The sequence below is a fragment of the Mixophyes fleayi genome, chromosome 4, assembly GCF_038048845.1.
Source record: "Mixophyes fleayi isolate aMixFle1 chromosome 4, aMixFle1.hap1, whole genome shotgun sequence".
Lineage (NCBI taxonomy): Eukaryota > Metazoa > Chordata > Amphibia > Anura > Limnodynastidae > Mixophyes > Mixophyes fleayi.
Genome location: NC_134405.1, coordinates 236,168,896 through 236,193,811, shown reverse-complemented (window position 1 = coordinate 236,193,811; position 24,916 = coordinate 236,168,896). Strand labels below are relative to the sequence as shown.

Genomic DNA, 24,916 nt, shown 5'->3' with positions numbered 1-24,916 from the left:
TTGCCGCAACTTGGAGCAATTGTTTCTGTCAGATGTCCATTTGACCGCCTTTCTTTATTTCCATAAACAAAAAGTTTCAGAACTTCTGGATAACCCACTTTTAATGACGTTTTGAAAGTCTTGGCATTTTATTCTGCACAAATTCAATCTCAGCAGTCATCATTCTCTGTATTTACCTTTTTTTTTTATATAATCCCAAATTTCAATCCAGCCAGGCCTCCTAACCTTTCAATTGTTGACAGTTGAGGGCTATTACCCGCACCAAGTCATTTGTCAGTGCTCCCTCACAGACATCCCTTACATTACCCCAGGTCTTGGATAAATTTGAACTGCCACATACGCATACATTTGCAATTTTTCAGGCTAGACCAGTGGTTCCCAAACTGTCTCAGCTCGAGGCACCCTTAGGGTCCCCATAGTTTTTCCAAGGCACCCCTAAGCAAAAATAATTTTTAAGTAGTTGGGTCAAAATGACGTAAGATGTATTTAGACCCCTTCACCATCACATTGTGCCCCTTTATCATATCACTCTGTATCCCCTTCGCCATCTCACACCCTGTGTCCCCCTCTTCGCCATCTCACCCTGTGTCCCCCTCTTCGCCATCTCACACCCTGTGTCCCCCTCTTCGCCATCTCACACTCTGTGTCCCTCTTCATCAGCTCACACTCTGACCCCCCTTCAGCATCTCTCTCTATCCCCCTTCTTCAGTGTCTCTCTATCCCCCTCCTTCAGTGTCTCTCTGTCCCCCATCAGCGTCTCTCTGTCCCCTTCAGTGTCTCTCTGTCCCCTTCAGCGTCTCTCTGTCCCCTTCAGTGTCTCTCAGTGTCCCCCTTCAGCCTCTCTCTGTCCCCTTCAGCTTCTCTGTGTCTCCCATCAGCGTCTCTGTGTCCCCCTTCAGCGTCTCTCTGTCCCCTTCAGCCTCTCTGTCCCCTTCAGCGTCTCTCTGTCCCCTTCAGTGTCTCTCTGCCCCCTTCATTGTCTCTCTGCCCCCTTCAGCCTCTGTGTCCCCCATCAGTGTCTCTCTGTGTCCCCCATCAGTGTCTCTCTGTGTCCCCCATCAGTGTCTCTCTGTCCCCTTCAGCCTCTCTCTGTCCCCTTCAGCCTCTCTCTGTCCCCCTTCAACCTCTGTGTCTCCCTTCAGTGCCTCTCTGTCCCCTTCAGCCTGTCTGTGTTTCCCTTCAGCCTCTCTCTGTCCCCTTCAGCCTCTCTCTGTCCCCTTCAGCCTCTCTCTGTCCCCTTCAGCGCCTCTGTGTCTCCCTTCAGCGCCTCTGTGTCTCCCTTCAGCGCCTCTGTGTCTCCCTTCAGCGTCTCTCTGTCCCCTTCAGCCTCTCTGTCCCCTTCAGTCTCTCTGTCCCCTTCAGTCTCTCTGTCCCCTTCAGTCTCTCTGTCCGCCTTCAGCGTCTCTCTGTCCCTCCCTTCAGTGCCTCTCTGTCCCCTTCAGCCTCTCTCTGTCCCCTTCAGCGCCTCTGTGTCTCCCTTCAGCGCCTCTGTGTCTCCCTTCAGCCTGTCTGTGTCTCCCGTCAGCGTCTCTCTGTCCCCCTTCAGCGCCTCTGTGTCCCCCTTCAGTGTCTCTGTGTCCCCCTTCAGTGCCTCTGTGTCCCCCTTCAGTGCCTCCGTTCAGCCTGTCTGTGTCTCCCTTCAGCCTGTCTTTGTCTCCCTTCAGCCTGTCTGTGTCCCCCTTCAGCCTGTCTGTGTCTCCCTTCAGCCCCTCTCTGTCCCCTTCACTTCCTTTACTTACCTGCTTTCCTGGACATCTTCTCTGCTGCTCCTTCTCACTGAGGCTGACGGACGTGATGACTTCACGCCCGGCAGTCAGTGAGGAGGAGGATCCGGCGTTGGATGATAGGTACGTTTTTTTTTTTTTCTTTTTTCGTTTTTTTTCTAGGGCGATCGCGGCACCCCTGTGACAGCGCCGTGGCACCCCAGGGAGCCGCGGCGCACAGTTTGGGAACCGCCGGGCTAGACATTATGTAGGTACTGTATTGGATTCTCTATCTTCTGCTGATTGGTGTAATGATCTTGACTTGCTGCTGGATAGGCCCCTCTTTCAGAGGAAAGCTATTTCATCACATTATAAATGTTTGAGGAGATCTTTTGATTTTGCCAAGATATGTTCAGGAATGTCTCATTGGTTAACAATATTTACTTACATTTCCATAGAATCAAATCTTAAAACATTATCCTATTCCCTTCTTACTCTTTTATCTAGTATGTATAGAGAATTTTTTTATATTTTTCATCTGAGTTTTTGCCCCCACACCATAGGTTTAGTATAGGCCTTAGTGAGTCTAGTAGCTGTCCCTGTCATGTTGATGATGCTTCATTTTATCATAGTATGTGGGAGTGTCCGTACATCAAACGATTCTGGAGACAGGTGCTCTCAGAGTGGAGTGAGCTGTTTTAGGTATTACCCCTGAGTCAAATAAACAGACCAAGAGTAATAGGAAACTATTGTTAGTCGTATCTGCAGCGGCTAGAAAAAACATTCTACGGGTGTGGATTTAGGAATCCCTGCCGACATTATCTGTCTTTAAGACTACATTGTTTTATATCTTTCGGATGGACTGGATTGAATCCTCCTGTCTTAAAGAAAAAAAAAGAATCAAGGGTATTTTTTTGTAGCAGTATCTATGATACTGGACTTCTCCGTGGCCTTTGACATGGTGGACTACCCCCTCCTGTTGTAAATACTTCTCTCTCTCAGCCTCTCTGGCTCTGTCCATGCCTGGTTCACCTCATAACTTGCTAACTGTTCTTTCACTGTATCCATGTCCAATTCTTCCTCCAACCTTCCCCCCTCCCTGTTGGGGTACCACAGGGCTCTGTTCTCTGCCCTGAATTCTTTTTGCTCTATACTCTCATCTCTTCCTTCGGTCACCAGTATCACATTTATGCTGATGACATTCTCCTGATCTTTCCTCCACCCTCCTCTCTCGCATATATCTGATTGCCTCTCTGCCATCACCTCTTAGATGTCCCCACGCTTTCTCAAAATGAACATTGCTAAAACTGAACCAATTGTCTTCCCTCTTTCTAGATTCTCAGCCCACCTTGACCTCTCTTTCTCTCTGTTAACACCACCACAATCTCCTCTGTCTCCCAACTCCACTGCCTGGACGTCATCCTCGACTCCTCCCTCTCTCTTACCCTCCACATTCAATCCCTTGCCCAATCCTGTTGCTTCCAACTACGCAACATCACCCGCATCTGGCCCTTCCTCTCTCAGGATGCCACCAAAATTATTATCCATGCACTCATCGTCTCCCGTCTTGATATTACTATAACTTTCTCCTTACCGCCTCCCCCACTCCCACCTTCATACTCATTCTATGCTCAACGTAGCTGCTAGACTTATATCCTTTCATGCCACTCCTCTTCTGCCTCCCCTCTCTGCCTTGCCTTACACGGCCTCCTTTTCCCCTACAGAATTTTTTTTTAAACTCCTCACCATTACCATCATCTACAAGGTTCTCTTCCACTTAACTGCCCCCTATATCTCAAATCTCCTCTCCATTCACACTCCTACCTGCACTCAGCCAATGACCGTCCCCTCTCCTCCACTCTGATCACCTCATCCCACTCCAGAATCTAAGATTTCTCTTTTGCTGCTCCCCTTCACTGGAACAAAATCCCTCTGACCCCAAACTTGTGCTCCTTCAAATGGGCACTTAAAACTCACCAGTTCCTTAAAGCCTACCAGCCATCCACCTAACCCTTTCTCATTCTCCTCTGCTCATTCTCATCTCTCTCCTCCCGGCCCTTTTTTCACTCCTCCGGCTCTATATCCCCTTAGCTAACTCCCATATGTGCCTCATGTCTGTTTACACTCCCTTAGGATGTAAACTCTTATGAGCAGGGCCCTCTTTCATCCTGTCTCTATCCCTATTTTCTGCTCCAGCTTCACTACAATAGCCATGGCTGGGGTTTATGAATTCTTGATTTTACTCGTTTATTGTTTTGTACTGTTCCACCCTGTATAGTCTACTGTTTGTATTGTGGCACCTAATAAAGGATAATAATAATAATAGTGATAAGGCTGGCCGTACCTGGGTCCCGCTTTATGAATAAGTACTTTCATTCTATGAGTCTTTGGTCAGTGCATAGTTATTTATAGATGCATCTTGGTGTTATTTTTGATTGCTTTTTTTTTATCTTGTGATGTCTTTAGTTCATTGTTTTATTATTTGTATATACATTGATGTTAAACATGTATTGTTTGTAATTTTCTATATATTTACTTCAATAAAGGGAATTTAAAAAAAAAACACAAATTTTTTTGGACTGTTCTTTAAAATCTCTTTTAAGTGATCAATTTCATATAAGTATTCTACATTGATCATGAAGAATATTGTTGATCTTTGGTTTATAAAGCTATTATAAGTAATGTAAGTAGCTATTCAGTTTTATCGGTTTAGAATATGTCTTAATAGAGATATTTTTCTCCAGTCAGGCAAATAGAGGGAAATCCAAAATAAAAAACTGAAGTGGAATATAAATCAAATGTGAGATTTATAATAATAATAATATAAGTAAGCAGTGGGCGCTCTAAAAAACCTATGTAAATAAAAACCCATGTTTATAATAATTAGTGTTGATGAAGCAAATAAAGCTAGTGATATATTCTGTATCGCCATCCCATATGAATAATAGGGTGTCAATAAACCAGCCATAGAAGATTAGATGACCCAAACAGACCTGACAAAATATAATTCTCTTCAAAGACCTCATATGTAAATTTACATAAATGGAGGTGAATCTGGTGCCCATGGTGATCCTATACTTAGAGAAATAATTTTATTTTGGATATAATTAAGCTTATTTTGTCACACAAATAGTTTACTTTAAAGGCAGTTGTATATGCCTAACATATTCTTATCTAATTACTGTGTTATTGCTTCTAAAGATATTGTGGAATATTAGAGTATAAAGATTGTACATAACAAGTTAGCCACTGATAGCATTATTTCCATTGTATATCCATCATTGTTCTCAATCTTTGCAATGCAATTTTAAATAAAATAAATTAATATTGTCATAAATTAAATGTGAGAAAATCATTATATCATTGGATGATCCAGTTGTTAAATGAGGTGCCGTATGATAATGATAAATAGTCATCTGTGTTACATTCATAGTATCGTATAAAATAAAGATTCTCTATGCAAACTCTGTGGTTCCAAATCACATAGGTTTTATTCACAATAGTATAACAAGACAAAGTTTGGTATGCATGTGCATGCACTGATTAGCACTAACACAAGCTTCTATCAGTACACTCTGGTTTCCAAAGGCAGAGGTGAACAATTTATACACAGTACAGTTGTAAAAAGCAGCGACATCACAAAGATACACAGTTACAGTCTTAAGGTCCTCATTCATAGGTTGAAGGGTCTTGACCTCCCAAGAACTCAATGTAATATTGGTGGATTTGCATGGTCATTGTTCCTTGAGATTGCCAGGTGTTCTTCTCCAGATTTCCGCCTTTAGACCTGTATAAACTGGCTTTTATGATCACTGTGTACTGGCTATTTGGTGTATGAAAATGTGACATTATTTATAACTAGCGTTCGCAAGGTGTGAAAGCTACATAAATAACACTGGAAACGTTCTCATGTGCTTTCAAACAGAATCATACCAAACTAATAATTTATATGTTGGAAACATTAATTAGCTGTTTACAACATTATATTAAATAAAATAAATAAACTAAACTTATGTGCCTTTTGTTTATTTGGCTAAAATAATTTTTTGACTGCGTACTAATCGTATCCCAACCAAGATTAGTGTACAGAAAATATTGATTATCACTTTCATCCCATTATTAAATTTCAACACCTGTTATAGATATATGAAAGTTTGGTTTCCCTAACAATGTATAAGCCTCCTTTAGCTAATCCAACTTAGTTTTATACATATCAATATACAAGTTAACCCGTGCATGATACTCATGCATTCTAGTCAAATCAAGCTACTTAAGGTGTTAAAAAGGTTCTTGTCATGCATTTGGGCCTAGCCCAGGCCTCCTCAGGGGAAGAGCGTTACTTCCCGACGCAAGCACCCTTTTTTAACGTGGTTTTGTCCACATGTCACCATCTCATCATTTTTCTCCATCACCTCATCCTTCATCTTCATCGCCACATCCTTCATCAAGCTACTTAAGGTGTTAAAAACTCCCCACTGTCACCCCCGGCAACCACCAACCACTCCCAACTGTCACTTCTCCTTCAAGAAATATATAGATCAGTGTATAACTCTGCCCAGCAGGTGGCGCTGCAGCTTGGTTTTTTTTTTCACACACGCCACTAGGCATTTATATAGTAGATTGTGTTAAATTAAATATGAGAGAACCAATCCCTGTCATTGGATGATATCAGTGATTAAGTTAGGTGTTTGTTAATCTTGAGGAAATTATAGCATGTGTATTTAACATGACTGTGTGAAAAAAATGTTTTTCTCTGTTTTGGATATCATTTCATCGGCCTCAACTTTGTTGAGCAAAACTCCTAGTTTTGGCTGATGTTGATAAATAGGGTCCCCTTTTGAATGATGGAACATTTAATCCAATAAAATAAATTGGAAATACTGGGAAATATATTTTTGGAATTTTAAAGTGATTGTTTTACAACAGCTGTGTCACAGGAGTTATTCCTTATCAGCAGTGTTCACTGGCATCCATCACAGTTCATTATAGTATACTACAGAGTTGTTTGCTCTACGTCACCAGGTGTCATAAAAAATGACCTTCCTGCACTGTACAATGAGTGTTGTGTAGAAATGTGCTCTACTGCACACACACTATATGGTAAAAACAATATAAAGTTGAGTCATGAATAACACTTTCTTTTAAATTATGAAAGAGGACCCAATCATTTGCATGTCTTCTATGTATGATTATCTTATCTTATATTAATGTACTGCTTCTTCTATCCCAACAGAGTGCTTCTCTGGAGACCATGATCATTTCTTGGCAATTCAGGAGAGGAAGAGTGGGAAGCCCAAATTTATTTACAGTCATGTACACGGTATTAAAAAGAGCATAGACCTGGAAAGGCAGAAAATGCCTGGAAATAATTTTCATTCTCCAACCAACTTCAAAGTCAATAAATTTATTCCTGGCGTGTTAGTCAAATCAGCTTTCATTCAATCATCGCACGACCAAGCTCTGAATCTGTTGGCTTCTGAAGATCTGAATATTGAAGTAGAAAACCTTCCCATTCCACAAGCAAGTGTGATTTTAGTGGTAAGTGTGCTATAAAACTTTTTAGAACTATAGATATATTCTAGATATACTATACTATACTATACATTACTTTAATCTGATTATTCATTTTATGGATAAGGATCAGCTATAATTACTACTTATACTGTAATATGCTTTACATGCTCAGATTTTTTTACAGTGATAGTGGGCTAGTCTTACATACTGGGTGGATATTGTTTAATAAATATATGATAATCAGCAAGCATTTGTTATGATTCTTAGCAAATTCAGGAAGCGGCAACAGAAGTATGAAAATCAAATGTCTTTATTCAGGCAAAATATAGAACAAGGATTCAATTCTTGGAATATGCAGATTTCGGAAAGCAGGATTAACAGGTATACTCCAAAACACAGGTGTGAACAGGTGTGATGAATGGCAGGAATTTTCCACAGAAATAACAGGCTCCAGTGAATGCAAATACAGTTTAAATGCAGGGATAAGAATGAGGAGTTACCCAATGCAAGGATGCAAGAGTCTGTTCAGAGGAGCAAACTGAGTAGCTGGGACCAGGCAGGGTTCAGTGTCAGGCAGGGTTCAGTGTCACCAGCAAACAAGCATAGTTTGGTAATCAAGCCAAGGTCAGGGCAACAAGAAAGCAAACAGTATAGTCCAATATAAGTCTGTGTTGTATGCAATAAAATTCAAAAATGCAAAAAGTTCAAAGAAGACTTACAATGCAGGTGCTGCCATGGTGGTCTGTTCCAGAATGGTGATCCCTCCTGGGGTACAGGAGCACCCTTTTCCCAGGTGCAGATGAGTGGTTACTGGTGATCCGCAGCCCGTTTCTTTTATGGAAGTGGCACGTGCGTGCTCAAGACTTCCGATCTTGGACAAGACATGGCTGAAAAGGAAAAAGGAAAAAAGGAAAAAATCTAGCATGCTAGAAGTGTAAACGTCCGAATTAATGAATCCTGGCGATAGTGAGGCAATAGTTACTCAACGCGTTTCGGCCATAGTCAGTGACAGTGGGCTTTCTCAGGGATTAGTGTAGCCATACTGGTCATCCTTGCCAGTATTTATGTAATCCAGGGTTCTTTGTCAGGTGGCGATGATCGGCTAATTGGACAAACGCCCAGCTGATGCTTGATATGCCAACGATGCTAATGACAAATCTTAATGGGCAATTAATGTGTATAAATCAAAGCCATGGTAGTAATTAGACTTCAATATGCCCCTGATAATGACAGCAAACAACAGTACAACATGATAAAAGAGTACAATAGGACCTTTAAAACTAACAAAGGCAGTTACCAATAAATGGCATGTAATCACCAAGTAAATGCATAATGTAAAAATAAAATTTGCATAGAAAATGTAGTAGTAATAGACAGAGTGGGTTCTCACAGTGATTGTTGTTGCAGAGGGGGGTCAGACAGATAGTATTACAGTGTCTTATCCTATGATCTAGAACAAGTGCCTGATATACCCAACTGATTAAAGGAAAAGGTTTGATTATGCAAAGAACCATATCCATACAGGGTATGGTTTGGTTATAGGGCTGGTCTAACGTGTGCATACACGGGAACCAGCCCCAGATGGTGTATAAACACTATACTTCTTATTTCTTCCTGCAATCATTTGAGGCTACTGATTGGAGTGCCACATGAGGGGAGGGGGGGGGGGGGTTGTGGGCCAGTAAGTGAAGTGAAAACCTAGTCTCTGTTGCTTTTAAGATGCTGCCTGGGAGCAGGAATTTGTCTTGACTCGTGGGGGAGGGGGTTACCCCTGGTGCTAAGTAATGGGCTTTTTGACAACCTATGGTTTAACAAATGTTCAGAGTGAACTAATAATAATGGATTATTTTCATAATGAATATGCTACTATTATAATAACTATCTTTTTTGTAAGGTTCTTTAAAAGTTGAGGTACATGGGATGTATGTATCACTTAAAGATAGTTTGTACATTACATTGTTTTCTGTTTGGATATTTGTATGGTTAAATGTATATTGACTTGATATAGACATAATTTATCTTGTTTTCATGTATATGGTTTTGAATACTACAGGAAAAACTTTCTGATCTCTTTTCTAACTTATGTAAATGTTTTGTTGATACTGTGAAATACCTATTACATTTATACTTTATATTGTATGGTGATTGTATACTTATTTTAATAATTTTAAGAGACACTATGACTTAAATATTCTGAAAATATTTCTGGATATCATGTAATAAGTATCTCTAAAAATTTATTTTATAGTAAAAGTTTCTGCTATAAGATGGGTTCAAATAGGGAGTGTGAGTCTCTAGGTCAATGTAGCCATGATATGAAATAAAATAACTGTATACCTAATGGTTAAGTTATGTTAAACAGCTAAATAAAAGGATCATTTGGGTTATATTATCACTTTTTGTGAATAAATCTGAACAGCTGTTTTTAAAAATAATCCCTCTCAAACTCAGAGAGTATTACTTAATAATATGTTAAAATGATGTAATAATGTGTTGATGCAAAGGAGCAAAGGATCGGAGACACACTTTATGAACATTACTGCAGATTTTTTAATGTGTGATGCTAATTAGATCAGCTTGATTATTAATTGTAGTAGTGAAATGATCTTGTTTTGAGAAAATGTTATCTGGTTTATTATAAGTAGGTAACTGGCCTCGGACCACACATATGCGTTGTTATGTTTCTATCGTCACCAATAAAGATTGTCTGATGCGATTAATGTGGTTCCAAAGCCCAAAGATATTTAATACCAAAATATATCATAATTAGAGCAAACTGTGATAAAGTATAACAAAATACAAGAAAGTATAATCGATACGTTATGCAGCGCACCCTGGATCTAGGGAAAGTCATCAGTCCTGAAGTCTGTGATGACAAAGAGAGTGTTGCTGTCCCAGTGGCCAAGATAATCCAGTACAATGCAGGTCATAGGTTGGTTCAAACAAAGCTCTTCCAAAGGTGGGGGCAACTCACTCCAACAGCTGCTTGGGTGTCTTGCCTCAGGAAACTGCCAATACTCTGGTTTGAACTAACCTTTTAACAAAGTATTTATTAATTTGAATGTTATACTAATCATAACTAGCAAACGCTATGTGCAATCGCTTAACTGCTGGTACAGTATTCCTGCTGGTGAAATGAGGATTAATATAAGACCAAACACCATACATTTCTTAGGACCTGAACCATAAACACATTTAATGTAAATTTATCTTTGCATAATTAACCTTTAAGTCTTACTAATAATATGATGTGAGTTAGAACTTTATTAAAAGTGAACTATTTACAAGTGTAGGTGTGAATGTAAGTAGATTTCCTCTGTTTACCTGTTAAATGCAATATTTATTAATTTAGAATGATTTCATTCAATTATTCGATTTTGACAGCATTAATTCAAGTTCATCTTTATCCGGTATATTATTTTATGTATATGTTACAGTAAATTAGAGCTATTATTGATGTATGGGCTCTGTTGGAAATAGTGGAAATAATCTGTGTGTGTGTGTTAGGGAATTTAGACTGTAAGCTCCAATGGGGCAGGGACTGATGTAAGTGAGTTCTCTGTACAGGGCTGCAGAATTAGTGGCGCTATACAAATAGCTGATGATGAATATTGTTAATATTGTTTAATCTAAGAGAATTGAGGAAGTCTTAGAAAGTGCAAATTTATATTGTTACAGATGTTACTGAGGAAATGTTATGACAAATAGGATCAAAGTCATTGCAAATAAATGTACAACCCATCTGACACCTATCATTACCCATACAGTAATAAAAGGGTCTCAGTGGGATCTTAATTGTCATGTGGATACTGTTATATTTTCACTGGCCCAGTCTAAAATGGTTATTCCCAGTTTGTACAACCTCAGCAGTTGGCCAGAATGATGTGTGCAATGCTGGAAGCTTCCAGTGACAAGAGGGTGAAAAGAATCTCTGGTCGAGATCATGTTCACTGGTGTGTGCCTGCCAAAATTGGCAGGATTTTAAGAAGAACCTCTGTAAGTAATATTTGTGGATGTATTGTGTAGCTTTACTGAATGAACTATATAATAGTAATATTGTATCTTATAAATTCAATAAAATGATCCGATATTCAGCACTTTAGAATAAATATCCTTCTATATTCATTATCTATGATAGTTGGAAGGTTTCACCTAGTTTTATCTCTTTATGCCAACATCATCATTTTCATGTTACATAATGTTTTGGCCTAATTACATCATTTCTCTTTCTATATTACATTAACAGTCAATTACTTTCTTCCATTTTCTCTTATTAGGTTACTTATGTGATGCATAAAGTGGAGAGGTGAGGGATCTGGAAAACATACTTGGCTGTAGAGTAGATCATTGCTTCTACTCTCTAGCCTCAGTCTAATCCAGATACACCCAGGAGTATTTGATGAATGAAAGAGGTTTCTAAATATTATTATGTACATATATATATATATATATATATATATATATATATACTATATTTTTTTTCAGTGACCCAGTGTTTGCAATAGACAGCTGACACTCGCTCTCATAATCACCTTCATCATGTCAGGCCAAGTGCAAGCATGTCCGGCGACCACCTGCAAAAAAATAATTTGCGCCCTCCTCTTTTATAAATTATTTGTTTATTCAATAATGCTTTTACTTTTAATGCAAGTCATATAATACACTTTAAATAAAGAGAGTAATACAAATAAACAAATTAAACAGCAAACATGAATTGCTTTATCAATAATATAAATTAGGAATATGTATTCTTTGTAATAACATTTCACATTTTTGGCTAATTAGTTAGGTTGTGCCTCCTTCATAACACGGTGCCCTCTCCTTCATCACACATTGCACCCTTGCACCCTTGCCACACACTGTTCCCCTCTCCTCCATCCCATGCTGCCCCCCTCTCCTCCATCACACGATAACCTCTGCTCATCCACATTGCTGCCCCCTCTCCTCATCCACATTGCTGCCCCCTCTTCTCATCCACATTGCTGCCCCCTCTCCTCATCCACATTGCTGCCCCCTCTCCTCACCCACATTGCTGCCCCTTCTCCTCATCCATATTGCTACCCTCCTCTCCTCCACCACACATAGCCCCCCTCTCCTCCACTATACGCTGCCCTCCTCTCCTCATCCACATTGCTGCCTCCCTCTCTTCATCCACTGTCCCCTCTCCTCCAGTACATGGCGCCCCCCCTCTCCTCCAGCAGATGGTGCACCCCCTCTCCTTCACCATATGCTGCCCCCACCTCCTCCACCACACGCTGACCTCCTCTCCTGCACCACACGCTGTCCCCCGCTCTCCTTTTTAACCTTGCTCTCTCCCTTTCCTTTTTCAACCTTGCTGTCCCCCTCTCCTTTTTCAACCTTGCTCTCCCCCTCTCCTTTTTTTCAACCTTGCTGTCCCTCCTCTCCTTTTTCAACCTTGCTGCTCCCTCCGTTATTTACTTACCTTTCTATTACCTTCTTCTGTCTTCTTCTATTCAATCTCCTCTTCTTGTCTTATTGGCTCCACGTGCTGCTCCTCTCGGCGCGCTCCTAACTGACTGGTTCAGGACGTGATGACGTCACGCGCGTCACTGCCAGTGAGAAGGGAGCAGGGAGGAGGAGGATGAGGGCGCCGGCGCTGCAGTGTTTTTATTTTCTAATTTTTTTTTGTGCCAGTGGACCATCGGGGATGACAGGCAGAGGGAGCGCCCCTCAGTCTTGGCACCCCCCCCCCCACCTTGCTTACCCCGTTTACTGTGTTCTGTCGCCCTTGCATAATGTTTTTCTATCTCATACAATCTCATTTAATCCAGAACCCTGTAGAATAGAAGGAGTCACTCAAAATATATAAACATATACATAAATGGCGGATATATTTATGTCTGGTGTACATGTCATAGCAAATTCAGTCCTAAATATATAAAGTTTTTTTTTTTCTCTCTCTCTCTCTCTGCACGACGTTGCATTTTAAGGTTTTATAGATTAATGCTTTTAATCAGGCTTTTTTGTTGTGATAATGAAACTGAAGTGATGACATCAAAGATCAATGTTTATTAAGATATTATGGCAGTTTATACATCTATGTGTATTATATATGTGTTATGAGACAACCCTGTAGGAAGTACACCCCAATAATGCTATTAGATTTATTTTTAACCACAGAAATAAAATTGTAAGAAGACTACATACATGTAGTTATGTGTTGATCCTAAAAAATGTTCCACAAATCATATATGTTTTTAATTGTGCTTCTCGTACAGTTACTGGGTAGACTTTCATTGCATGCACACCATCAACCAACATTATGTCAATAGCTGCAGACCAAACCTGTGTGTAGAGTATTCAAATATTTAAGAATTATAGATTGTAACCTATGACGAGGGCCCTCTTACCCCTTTGTCTGCCTGTTAATACCTTATCTTGTTTTATTATTGTAATTATCCCCAATTGTAAAGCACATTATTAATACATTTGAATAATAATAATCATAAGATTGATACCTGATGCTGTATATTATTGCTGCTATATATAAACTAAGGGCTTTTCTATGTCACACTTTGCTAAATATTGTGTTTAATTAATAACAAAGCCTTTGATATCATAATTAAAATCATTAATCAAAGTCATATCAAGCCATTTTCATATGAGGGATTAATTAGCTGTGCTATGTTTAAGGTTTTCACATTATATTCATGGGAATATTAGTTTAGTTAAGATTTTATTTTTGACTCAGACTTCTGAGAATTGTACTCTTGATAGATTTCTGGAAACTGTAATTGTAGCAGTTTTAAAATAAGTTTGTGGATGTTTTTAAAATGAAGCAGAGCATAAAAGTGAATTTAGTCCTGCTTAAACACTGGATGTAATATTTTGGATTAGTTTTAGAACATAGAGGTCCTGAGTCATTAAGGAGAGTAAAGCATAAAAAAGGAGTAACTTTGTATCTGGGCAAAATCATGTTGCATTGGAGGGGAAGGTAAATGTAAAATGTGAGGAAATGTATAGTTGGGGTAGGGCATGTCCTAGATCAACTTTAAATTTTGGTGTACAAATAAAGCTATTACGTATTTGTGTGCTAGATGAAAAAACAGCCAGTATCTAACTGATGTGCAAAATAATAAACTAATTTGCACCCCTGGCATTGATTAACATGGTTTGTCCCAGAGAACATTTACTCATTTTTTTGCCTTACCTTCCTTAATGACTCAGGCCCAGACTGTACTATACCTTAATGTTATAGGGGTATTTATGAGTTACCCACCACATGCATACACTGTGCGCAGCCTGTTTGTGGGCTGCTGTGCTGGTCCAGTTTAAGATATTTATTTTTCTCATGCTTATGGTTTTAAAGTGTTAACATATACCAGAGTGCTTTACAAGAATAATATAAAGCAAACCAGCAACAAATACCAACAAATCTGTATTTTTATAACCTAGGAAAGAGTGTGTATTCAAATAAATCAAAATGTGCATCAGTAATGGACCAAGGTGGTTAAGGGCCCCAATTCAGAACTTTTAAATGAGCCTCCAACCAGTGACATGTACACTATTATTCCAGTGGTGACCTCCAAGAAATTTTACAAGCAATGATTCCCAATAGATGCCAATGGAATCTTAATAGTGAACCCCAGAAAATTGTTACACAAGGCCTTACACATATAATATTATTATTAATGATGATTGCCTCCTCATAAACCTCACCTCTCTGCCTGTGATTGCAACTTACCACTTGCATAGGTCTTTATCCATATTAGCACTATTCTCCTTCCTTGCTGTTCATCTTGAATTCCTTAACAGTCAAGCGGATTACAGTTCAGTTTACTGAAATCCAATAGCTGCTCAGGAGTTCAGTGTCCATGAAAAGAAAGAGTAAAATTTTATTATTGAACGAAGAGCAGCACAATGATCGGTCTCTAGTAGTAAGTTTCTGTTATAGACAAGATAGCAATGGTTAGCAAAGTATAATCTACATTTGCACATTAGTAGGTTACGGAGGTAATACTACAGATAGGGAACTATTTACAGCCATGGAAGACCCATCAGGTCCATTCACTATTTCCAGGGGCAAACGCAGGATTTGTAGAGGGGGGTTTCCACACCACGCCACCATTGGGCATGACAAGCATGCATGGGGGCGTGGCTATAATTTTAGACAGTGCTTGGCTGCTCTCCGACTCTTCCTATCCCCATAATATACATGAGCAATGATGTGTGCACTTCTGTTAGGTGCATGCAGCTCTCCCTTTTCAAGCAGAGCCGTATGAAGCGGGGGCAGGGTCCAGCCACCTCAATTATACAGTGCCCCAGGCTTGGAGGGGGGTTTTCCTGGCACTAGGAAACCCCCCCCCTCAGTTTGCCTATGCCTTCCCAGAGACAGCAATGGGGGATGGGGTAATCTGGGCAATTCCCTATGTCCGTGAGCCACAGGTTGCCTCCAAACATTTTTTTTAAAACATAATAAAGTATCAGTTCTATAAACAGGTGATAGTTTTAGTCCTACATTGGCCTTCATATGGCTGTCAGAGTCCAGTCGAGGACAGGATATAGGCCCAGCAAGAGACGGTATTCCCTTCACTGAGCAGACAGTGAAAGAGAGATGGCAAGAATAGGTAATAATATGTAGACCCATATCTGTTATAGTTCATACCAGATATGCATATTAGACTTGACACTACATAAGACTCTGCAAATTAGACTTGGCGCTCAACAATTATGTATCGCATTGGGTATATCTAAAATCCTATTGATATATTATATTATCGTTGATTCATACATGCTTGATATATAACCTCATGTATACACAATATCAAAGGGAAGGTGTGCCCTCACATGTAACATATAGGTAACACTAAGAGAAAAGAAGGAATATGTGAAATGGGGAACTTAATAGATTAAGTTGAATAAAATATAAATGTTATTGATATTCATTAAAACCTAACACAAACATTTAGATGAGTTGAAATTTCTTCTTAAAATCAATTTTATCAGCGAAATAATTAAAACTGAAAGTGTAGTGATGAACCTGTGTATTGTGTGAAACAGTTAAAAATAGCAGTAACCTGCTATACCAGACACAGAATCATATAATTTAAGCACAAGCAATGAAGTTAGCACCTATAAGCTTCAGAGGTCATTTCCAAATCAGAAGCGACTAAGTAGTGCTGGCAACCATATTCATCATCTTCACTATGTATTTGCTCTGGTGGTCAGGCACCCACAAGTGATACAGGCATATCTGAGTCTATGTGCGAGTTTGCCTTACCCTCAGTTACATTAACAAATCCATACTGTTACACTAAGTCAAACTGCCCCTTCCATCCCCCTTCCACCTCTCCAGTTGTAAGGCGACACAATTTTTAAGATTCAAACAAATCGGCATACGCATGTAAGCATATTTCTTATTTTATGTGCATTCTCTGTACAATTACATTTATGCTAAACAAACGAGCATACCCCCAACTTAGCATGATTCACTTAGCCTTCATTCTCAGGAGCCGTCTCCCCAAAGGAGAAGTACTTTTTGAGTGCTAAGAGTTGTTGATAACTGGTTGCTTACAGTGATAGCAAAATGCGTCAGTAGCAGGTGAAAAACTGTTTAATTGTAGGACAAATACTTAGAGTCATGGAGCCTTGAGGTTGCAGATGGAACATGGTAAAACAAAATAGATTCCAGGAATAGTAGGGTATAAAGAAAACTCAGTCCAGGTATTGCAGGATATAAATAAACACAATCCAGGTGTGGCTGGATAGGAAGAACAGTCTTTGAACATATACTGATAGCAAGTAAATGCAGGAACAAAATGACACTTACAATGCAGATAATTACAAGATAGGCAATTGCTGAGAATTAGATGCTGAGAAAATACAGGCAAACTAAGTAGGATTGGTGGTAGCAGGTAGAGTAAAGGATACACAGGAACAAACACTGGAAAGCAGATTTTCCAAGTCTCAGGATAAAGATTACATTAATCAATGGCCAGCAAGGTCCTATAAAGTAGTGAAACATGTGCAGGTGATAGTCCAGGGAAAGAGTTTATCTCAGGTGAGGTGCAAATAGACCATAAAGTACATAAGAGCAGCATCTCTGGTAAAACAGCGATACTGCAGAGGGGAAACATCACAGAGTCCTACCCCATTAGCCTTATCAGTTTTAATCAAGTAAATGTTTACATCTTTCTCCTAAAATAATGCTTGTTTTACTCTCATATATGGCTTATATTATTCATGAGAGAGCAGGGAAATACCTGCATTTGAAAGAACGAGCCCTGATTCAGCTCTGAGCTGTTGCAAAATTTCAGGTTTTTTTGCCAAGTACAGATAGCCATGTGTCCCCCCACACAACAAATCACCCGATATGCTTCCATTTAAAAAGAAGAAGTGGCTTAAGGTAATCACATAGAAAATTGAGCATGCTAACAATCTCTAGCTCTATCTGGTTTGTACGAACAGACATCTCCATTATTGCTTTTGTTTTCTTGCATCTGGTTTTATAGTCTCTCTGCTTATTGGTATGGTTTAGCTCAATGTGCATTATTACATTTACCAACCTGAGCTTGTTACATACTATAGAGCTGCGGGAGCTTTGTTTCTGTAACATAGTTCATCAGTTTCTATGTGCAGTTTTGTATGGGATTCTAAATATATAGGTGTCTATTATTTTGAGTCTCTCATCATTTTGAAACCTCAATCGGGTTATAATAGGAGAGCACTATATGCTACTAACATTAGATTACATCGTATACACATTGGCAACCAAGTTCTTCAGTGTACTTTATGCCCAGTCTGGATAATGACAACTAGTGCAGAGCAAAGACAGTAGTGAATTAACTATTTTTTCAAACACCATGTGAGAGATACAGATTTATCTATATCAGTACATGAAATATTCCATTAAAAGGTGAATTGAATAACTGAGGGACTATATGTAGAAGTAAATATTAGTGATACTGTGAGAAAAACAGGGTTAAACATGATGCAAACCTGCACTTCTAGAAATGCAAATAGGATAAATCTGTCACGATAACTGAAACTTGTTTGCTGTAGTTTAATGTGCAGGGATGGAACTCAAGAACTGGAGACCACAGAATACTCAGAAACTATAATCCAGGATATAGTCTAAAGTTGAGAGCACCGTGAGCACAAGAACACCTTCCGATCTTTCAGTTGGCTGAGATACACATCCACAACAAGTTTGGAAGTTAATGCATAGATAATAGTTAAAAAAATTATCATATTAGCACCATATGTTTTAAAAACCAGCGTATTACATTTTGGTAATAAAAAATTGTTAAGCAACAGCTGGGATGATTTTCTTTTCTTTTCTGTATGGGAAGGTTTGATGCTTTAATAATAAAATTAATTAGTTTTGCCTAGATGGTGTCAGATGAACAGCTTTTAAGCTTGGACACCAATGTAAAACACTATATGTTGTTTTTAAAGTTGTCAAGACACACAAAATTCTTTTATCAAGAAACTTAGTTAATGCAATGGCTTTTACTTAAATGAAAGATTGTTCTATTTTCATCATCATCATCATTTATTTATATAGCGCCAACATATTCCGTAGCGCTTTACAATTGGGGACAAACATAGTAAAATAATAAACAAATTAAATTAATTTGAAGTTGGATGTACATCAATTTTTGTGGCGTGAATATATATGCATATTCATATTGCACTTGGTAACCGAAATGGGCCTGCATCTAGATTTGTACTTCTGTTATATTTGCGGCCCTTTGCACCTGGAGAGTCAGGAAAGCATTAACTGAGTGCAGTAAGAGTGTGTTCACCAGGGGCGGGCTGGCCCGGGCCGCTCAGTCAGACCGCTATTATGGCCGGGGGGTAGGCCGGTCGGCCGCCCCCCGGATGCAATATACCACCTTTTCACCGGCGTCCGCATCTGATGACATGAGATGCGGCCACGTCAGCGCTGACGCGGCCACATCCCGTTTCATGAGATGCGGCCGCCTGTGTGCCCCCCGGGCTTCCCTCTCCCAGCCCGCGGCTGGTGTTCACGTAGGGTAACGTGCACTCTAGAGATGCTACATACTTAGATGTGAATGCATCCCAGATGTGACTCTTAGGAGGTGAATCTCTTTGGGGTACATGAAGGCAGGTGTAATCGATGATGATTACCATCAGGAATACTATTTAGCTGCTTCTGATTGGCTACTTGCATCTCTACAGGTGATAGTACTTCATTCATTAGTGTTACGGCTATTTTATGTCAAGTCACAGCCACCTTTTCGCATTACTTTTGTCTTTTCCATTTGGACCATTCCTGAAAAGAAGATTCACATTTAATTTTTGAAGCGCTAAATAATGGATGTGTAGCTGTCTTTATATAATTACATTGTATGGAAAATGTAATTTTGCATTCACTAATTACACTGTCAGTACACCATTCTCTCTTATGTATATTACACTGCATTTCAATATTATATTGTGTACAAATAGCGGCTTTACTACTGTCAAGTCTCACCCATATGCTACCATTAGATGCAAGCTTGCACAATTGTAGCATAAAAACTGCGATTTTGGAGTTGAATGTATCAGGAGATACGTACAAATCAACACACATATGTAAATACACCTTTTTTCTCATTCACGTATGTACGTTTCTGGTGTAAAATGTATCAAAGTCTACAAGAGGCCCTTTATATATAACTACAAACTGCTGAGTAAATAAAAATAAATTTGAATTCACTTTTCATATCATATCACTGTAACTTCAACTGTACAAAAATTGGTCCTAGACAAATTAATGGGTGAACAGAAGTCACATTGTTTGAGGTATTTGTGTGATTTAAGTAGTATAGTTGGTTTCCTTAGCTACAGAAATGAGTGGACAGCTGTGGTGATTCTGTCCACAGTACAATTTACAAAATTACAAAATCAGTTTTACAGTATATCTGCTTTGATGGGGATTGCACTAAAAATCTCTCATGTGATTGATTTTTCTTTTTCGTTTTTGCTTAAATTAATGGTGAATTTAAACAGAGCATTTTTTTTTCTACAGGAGATGTAAAGACAACTAGTGCCTTGACACTTAGTGGAGAGGTAGTCTGAGACACTTTAAGACATCAGACCTGTTCTCAGATCACATTGTCATACCAACCAAACTTTCCACTGGCATCCCCTTTTCATCTAAATGCAAGTGCACATATTTTGTTAACAAATAGCTATGCAGCATGTGTTTGACAACTTCAATTTTACAAATTATAATGTCTGGCAGCCTTTTCACTCTTTAGAATTTGGCTGTAAAGTCACAACATTTTTAAAAGTAGGGCCAGGTCTAGATCATCAGCTACATACAATTAGAATTGAAGTTTAGACTTAATCTTCCTTGGGTTTGGGGTCTCCATTTGTGGAAGTTTAGCAGTAGACCTGCTTCCAGGAGCGTTAAATACTCAATCAGTTGAGACTTGCATCAAGCACAAAAATTATATAAGTAGAATAATACTGAAGATCTGAAATCTATGAATCTGAGTGTTCCATTATTAGCTAAATATTTTTCTGAATCAAATAAAAAAGGCATGAACCATTTTGTAAACACAAAATCACCAATCAGAATGTAGAATATTCACCAAAGGTTTTAGGACTGTGTCGTGAACATGTGTGGCATGCAGTTTCTCTGTTCCATCAGAGGGGCTGCTGTTCTAGACTTTGTGTATCACAGCTGTGGACTTTTTACCTGTGACAGGGTTAACCTCTCACACCTGACTACTTGCACCTGCCTCTCTGCTTTTTATTCCTGCCCCTTACTCTGTTCATTGCTGGTTATTGTTTATTTGCTCCCATGTATAGATTGTTGCTCTGATCGCCAGCTTTATCCCTTTTCTTGATCTCAGCTTAATATAATTTTGTTACCCGTTTTCTTGCGTCTCTTCAGATTCTTAATCCTGGTTGCTTGCTGTTTCACTGAACTGTTTCATCATTGCACCTTCCAGCTTTTTACCCTGTAAGCCTGCTGCTCCATATTATTATTTCAAGTTTGAGTTTAACTGCACCTCAGTGACTTTGGCTTCTATGTTATTGTGGCAGTAATTGTCATCATCATCACCATTTATTTATATAGTGCAACTAATTCCGCAGCACTGCACAGAGAACTCGCTCACATCAGCCCCTGCCCTATTGGAGCTTATAGTCTAAATTCCCCAACATACACACACACACACAGACTAGGGTCAATTTGATAGCAGCCAATTAACCTACTAGTATATTTTTAGATTGTGGGAGAAAACTAGAGCACCCAGAGGAAACCCACGCAAACACACAAACTCCACACAGATAAGGTCATGGTCAGGAATCAAACTCATGACCTCAGTGCTGTGAGGCAGAATTGCTAACCACTTAGCCACGTTATTATATTTATTCAATATCCTGTACTATTTGCTGTGCAGTGCTGTTTGTTTCTCTCTAGCCTAAGGGCTCCACTACTTGCCAACACATGTGTTTTTCATAATAAAATTTATTTTTATTTCACCTATTTTTGACTCCGGCTCCTAATGTTAAATAAACAGACAATGATTCATAACAATAGGCTCATATTTTAATAATCTTTCTTTTCCTATGCAAAAATTGGCATTTTATTGTGAAGCTTCTGTTATTTAATCCACATACAGACATTTTATCACTGTTAATCAGTAATAGAGAAAACAAGATCAAAGTGAGGGCTAAGAAAAAAAGAGCCAGGGCTAGCTAGCAGATGAAAGGATGGTAGATAATGATCAATAGGTTGCAGAATCCAGCTGACTACCATTCTGTCTTATGTATATGACACTTTACTATATTATTATATTGTGTCCAAATAGGAAAGTTCGACTTTACTAATAACGCTGTCAAGCCACATACCTATGCTATTGCTAGGGAGATGAAGCCTTCATCATCATCAGCAGCAGCAGCATCACCATCATGAGCATCATTAACATCAGTCTCATGATATTGGCATAATAAGAAATTAAGAAAAAAATATATGAATAATATTAAAACAGGAATGGGCCTTTCCTAAACTGTTGCCACAAATTTGAAACCACACAAATCTGTAGAATGTCATTGTATGCTGTAGCATTACGATTTCCCTTCACTGGAACTAATAAGACCAGGAGGTTAAACCATGAAAAATAGCCCCAGACCAATATTCCTACTCCACCAAACTTTACAGTTGGCAGTAAACATTCAGGGTTCTCTGACCCCAGATTCATCCATCGCACTGCCATATGGTGATGTGTGATTCGTCACTTCAGAGAGTATGTTTACACTGATTTACACCACTGCAGTCAATGTTTGTCAATACGCATGGTGATCTGAGGCTTGTGTGTGACTGCCAGGGGCAGGGGGCATCTGCCCCATGGGCCGGTCCCATAGTGGGGTACCTTGGGCTGGGTCACTGGACCACGTTAATTTTTTTTCGATTAAAATACGCTGCTGAGATGAGTCTTGTTTCCCGGGCTAAAATGTGCCAGCCCTCCCCTGGCGGCTGATCAGCAGTTCTTGTGTTGATGTTGCTTCCAGAGGCAGCTTGGAATTCATCTTGTGTTTTGCACCTGAAGATAGATGATTTTTACACACAACGCGTTTCAGCACTTGGCAGTCCTGTTGTATGAATTTCTGTGGCATACCACTTTGTGGCTGAGTTGTTGCTCCTAGATGTTTCCACTTCACAATAACAGCACTTACATTTGACTAGGGCAACACTAGCATTATCAGAAATTTGCAAATGAACATGGAAAGGTGGCATTCTACGACAGTGTCATGTGGAGAGTCACTGAGCTCTTCAATGTGACCCATTCTACTGCTGATGTGTGACTTTGGAGATTGCAAGGCTGTATTTTATGTTAGCAATGGGTGGGTGTGGATGAAGAGACCAAACACACTAATGACCAAGTACACTAATGACCAAGCACACTAATTAGAAGAATGAAATCACCAAACACACTAGTTAGAAAGGATATATATATATAACAATCAGTTCTGTTATCAGTGCTCCAAGGTATAGTAGTTCATGCCAGCTACTCCAGCACTCAAACCCCCCAACCAGCAAGGGGGCAAATGTAAAAACAGAAAAACAAATACAATCAGTGCAGTAATTATTCAACATCATATGGATTGTGTATAAGTCTAATATAAACTGCGTACAATAAAAAAATAAATCTGTGATCCTCGAAGGGGGATGATTATTTTCCCCCGGCTATGGGAGTGCATGCTTTCACCTGTTTTCAAGGAATGCTATGTTATCACTGCATGAAACTGGCTGAAGTCCAATATTTGTATTCAGGATTTGGGTCTTCTTCTCGGAGTACTTCATGAGGATTACAGATAAGCTCCATTTTACCTTTTTATTGTATGCAGTTCATATTAGACTTACACACAATCCATATGGTGTTGAATAATTACTGCACTATGAGCACTCTCTGGCTCTGTTTGTATATGTATATATATATATATATATATATATATATATATATATATATATATATATATATGCAGTGGTTGAAGTTTAATGTAATTTTATAGTTTTAGAATGAAGGCAGCTGGAGAAGTGGTGTTGTGACATTCCTTCATATACACCTCCACTTCGACGACTGTGTATACATATATATATATATATATATATATATATATATATATATATATATATACACACACACACACATAAAAGGAAGTGGTTCACTCAATTTAAAGGTTCACAGCAGGTGTTTGAAAGGATGGTGTTATTCAGAAAGAATTAAAAGAGGCCAAAGTTGGGTATTTCACAGTGTTTCTTTTCTTGCTGCTCTGATTGTAAAACTATCAACTTCAAATCACATACATTTTCCATACCGCCACTTCTAAATTTCCATACCGTTACTTTTACTTTTCCTCTTTAACCACTGTTGTATATAATTATACTCAGTGGCCATTTTATTAGGCACACCTGCATACCTGTGTTAATGCAATATATGCAGACATGATCAAGAGTTTCAGTGGTTCAGACCAGACACCAGAACAAGGAAGAAATATGACCATGGAATTATTGTTGGTGCCTAGAAGACTTTATCAAACGCGTTAAGGTGGAGGAGGTGTTCTCTGGATCGCTGTGAATCCTGTCCCACATAAGGAAGTTCTTTGGGGATATCGGAGATACCTTCAGATAAGCTATTTTTATCTATGTTGATGTACGGGCAATTGCTTATTCTTGCATTTGGATATATAATAAAACCATTTTAAATTGCTGTTGGACATACTACACTATGTTATCATCTTTGTTCCAAGTTCTAGTGTGAATTTGGTGGCTAATGAGGAGGAGCTGCAACTTTTACAGATAAGCTCAAACCTTTTACTATTTGGTACGCGGCTACACAACATTTGAATATATGTGTTATTTATAATGTGGTATCACACTATGTTTGGCGCTTCTCTCCTTATTTTTACTTATATATATACATATATCAATATATAATGATTGCCATCCTATATTAGTGTACTAGGGGTTCAGATTATTGAACTTGTCTTATACTTTGACATTTTATGGTAACACATCTTGATCAATTAACATAATTTGACAGAATTTAATAATATGAGAGTGAGACAATAAGAGTGATTTGAATTGTATACACTTATTAAATAATTATGTTTTCCATCAGCTTTCATTGATAAGCGCCAAATCAATGTTAATGTTTATTGCTATACAACTTATGTGCTTTTAAAAGGTTTGTAAGTCCTTTCTCACCAGTTATAAA

The 24,916-nt window shown here is 38.8% G+C and overlaps 1 protein-coding gene across 1 annotated transcript in view; it reads left to right on the top strand.

Moving 5' to 3' along the window:
* PTPRR (protein tyrosine phosphatase receptor type R) overlaps positions 1-24,916 on the top strand; it is a 139,599-nt gene that overhangs the window by 10,603 nt on the left and 104,080 nt on the right. The window contains exon 2 of the mRNA XM_075209525.1: positions 6,937-7,241. Coding sequence (XP_075065626.1) covers positions 6,937-7,241 — 305 coding nt within the window. The remainder of the gene's footprint in view (positions 1-6,936; positions 7,242-24,916) is intronic.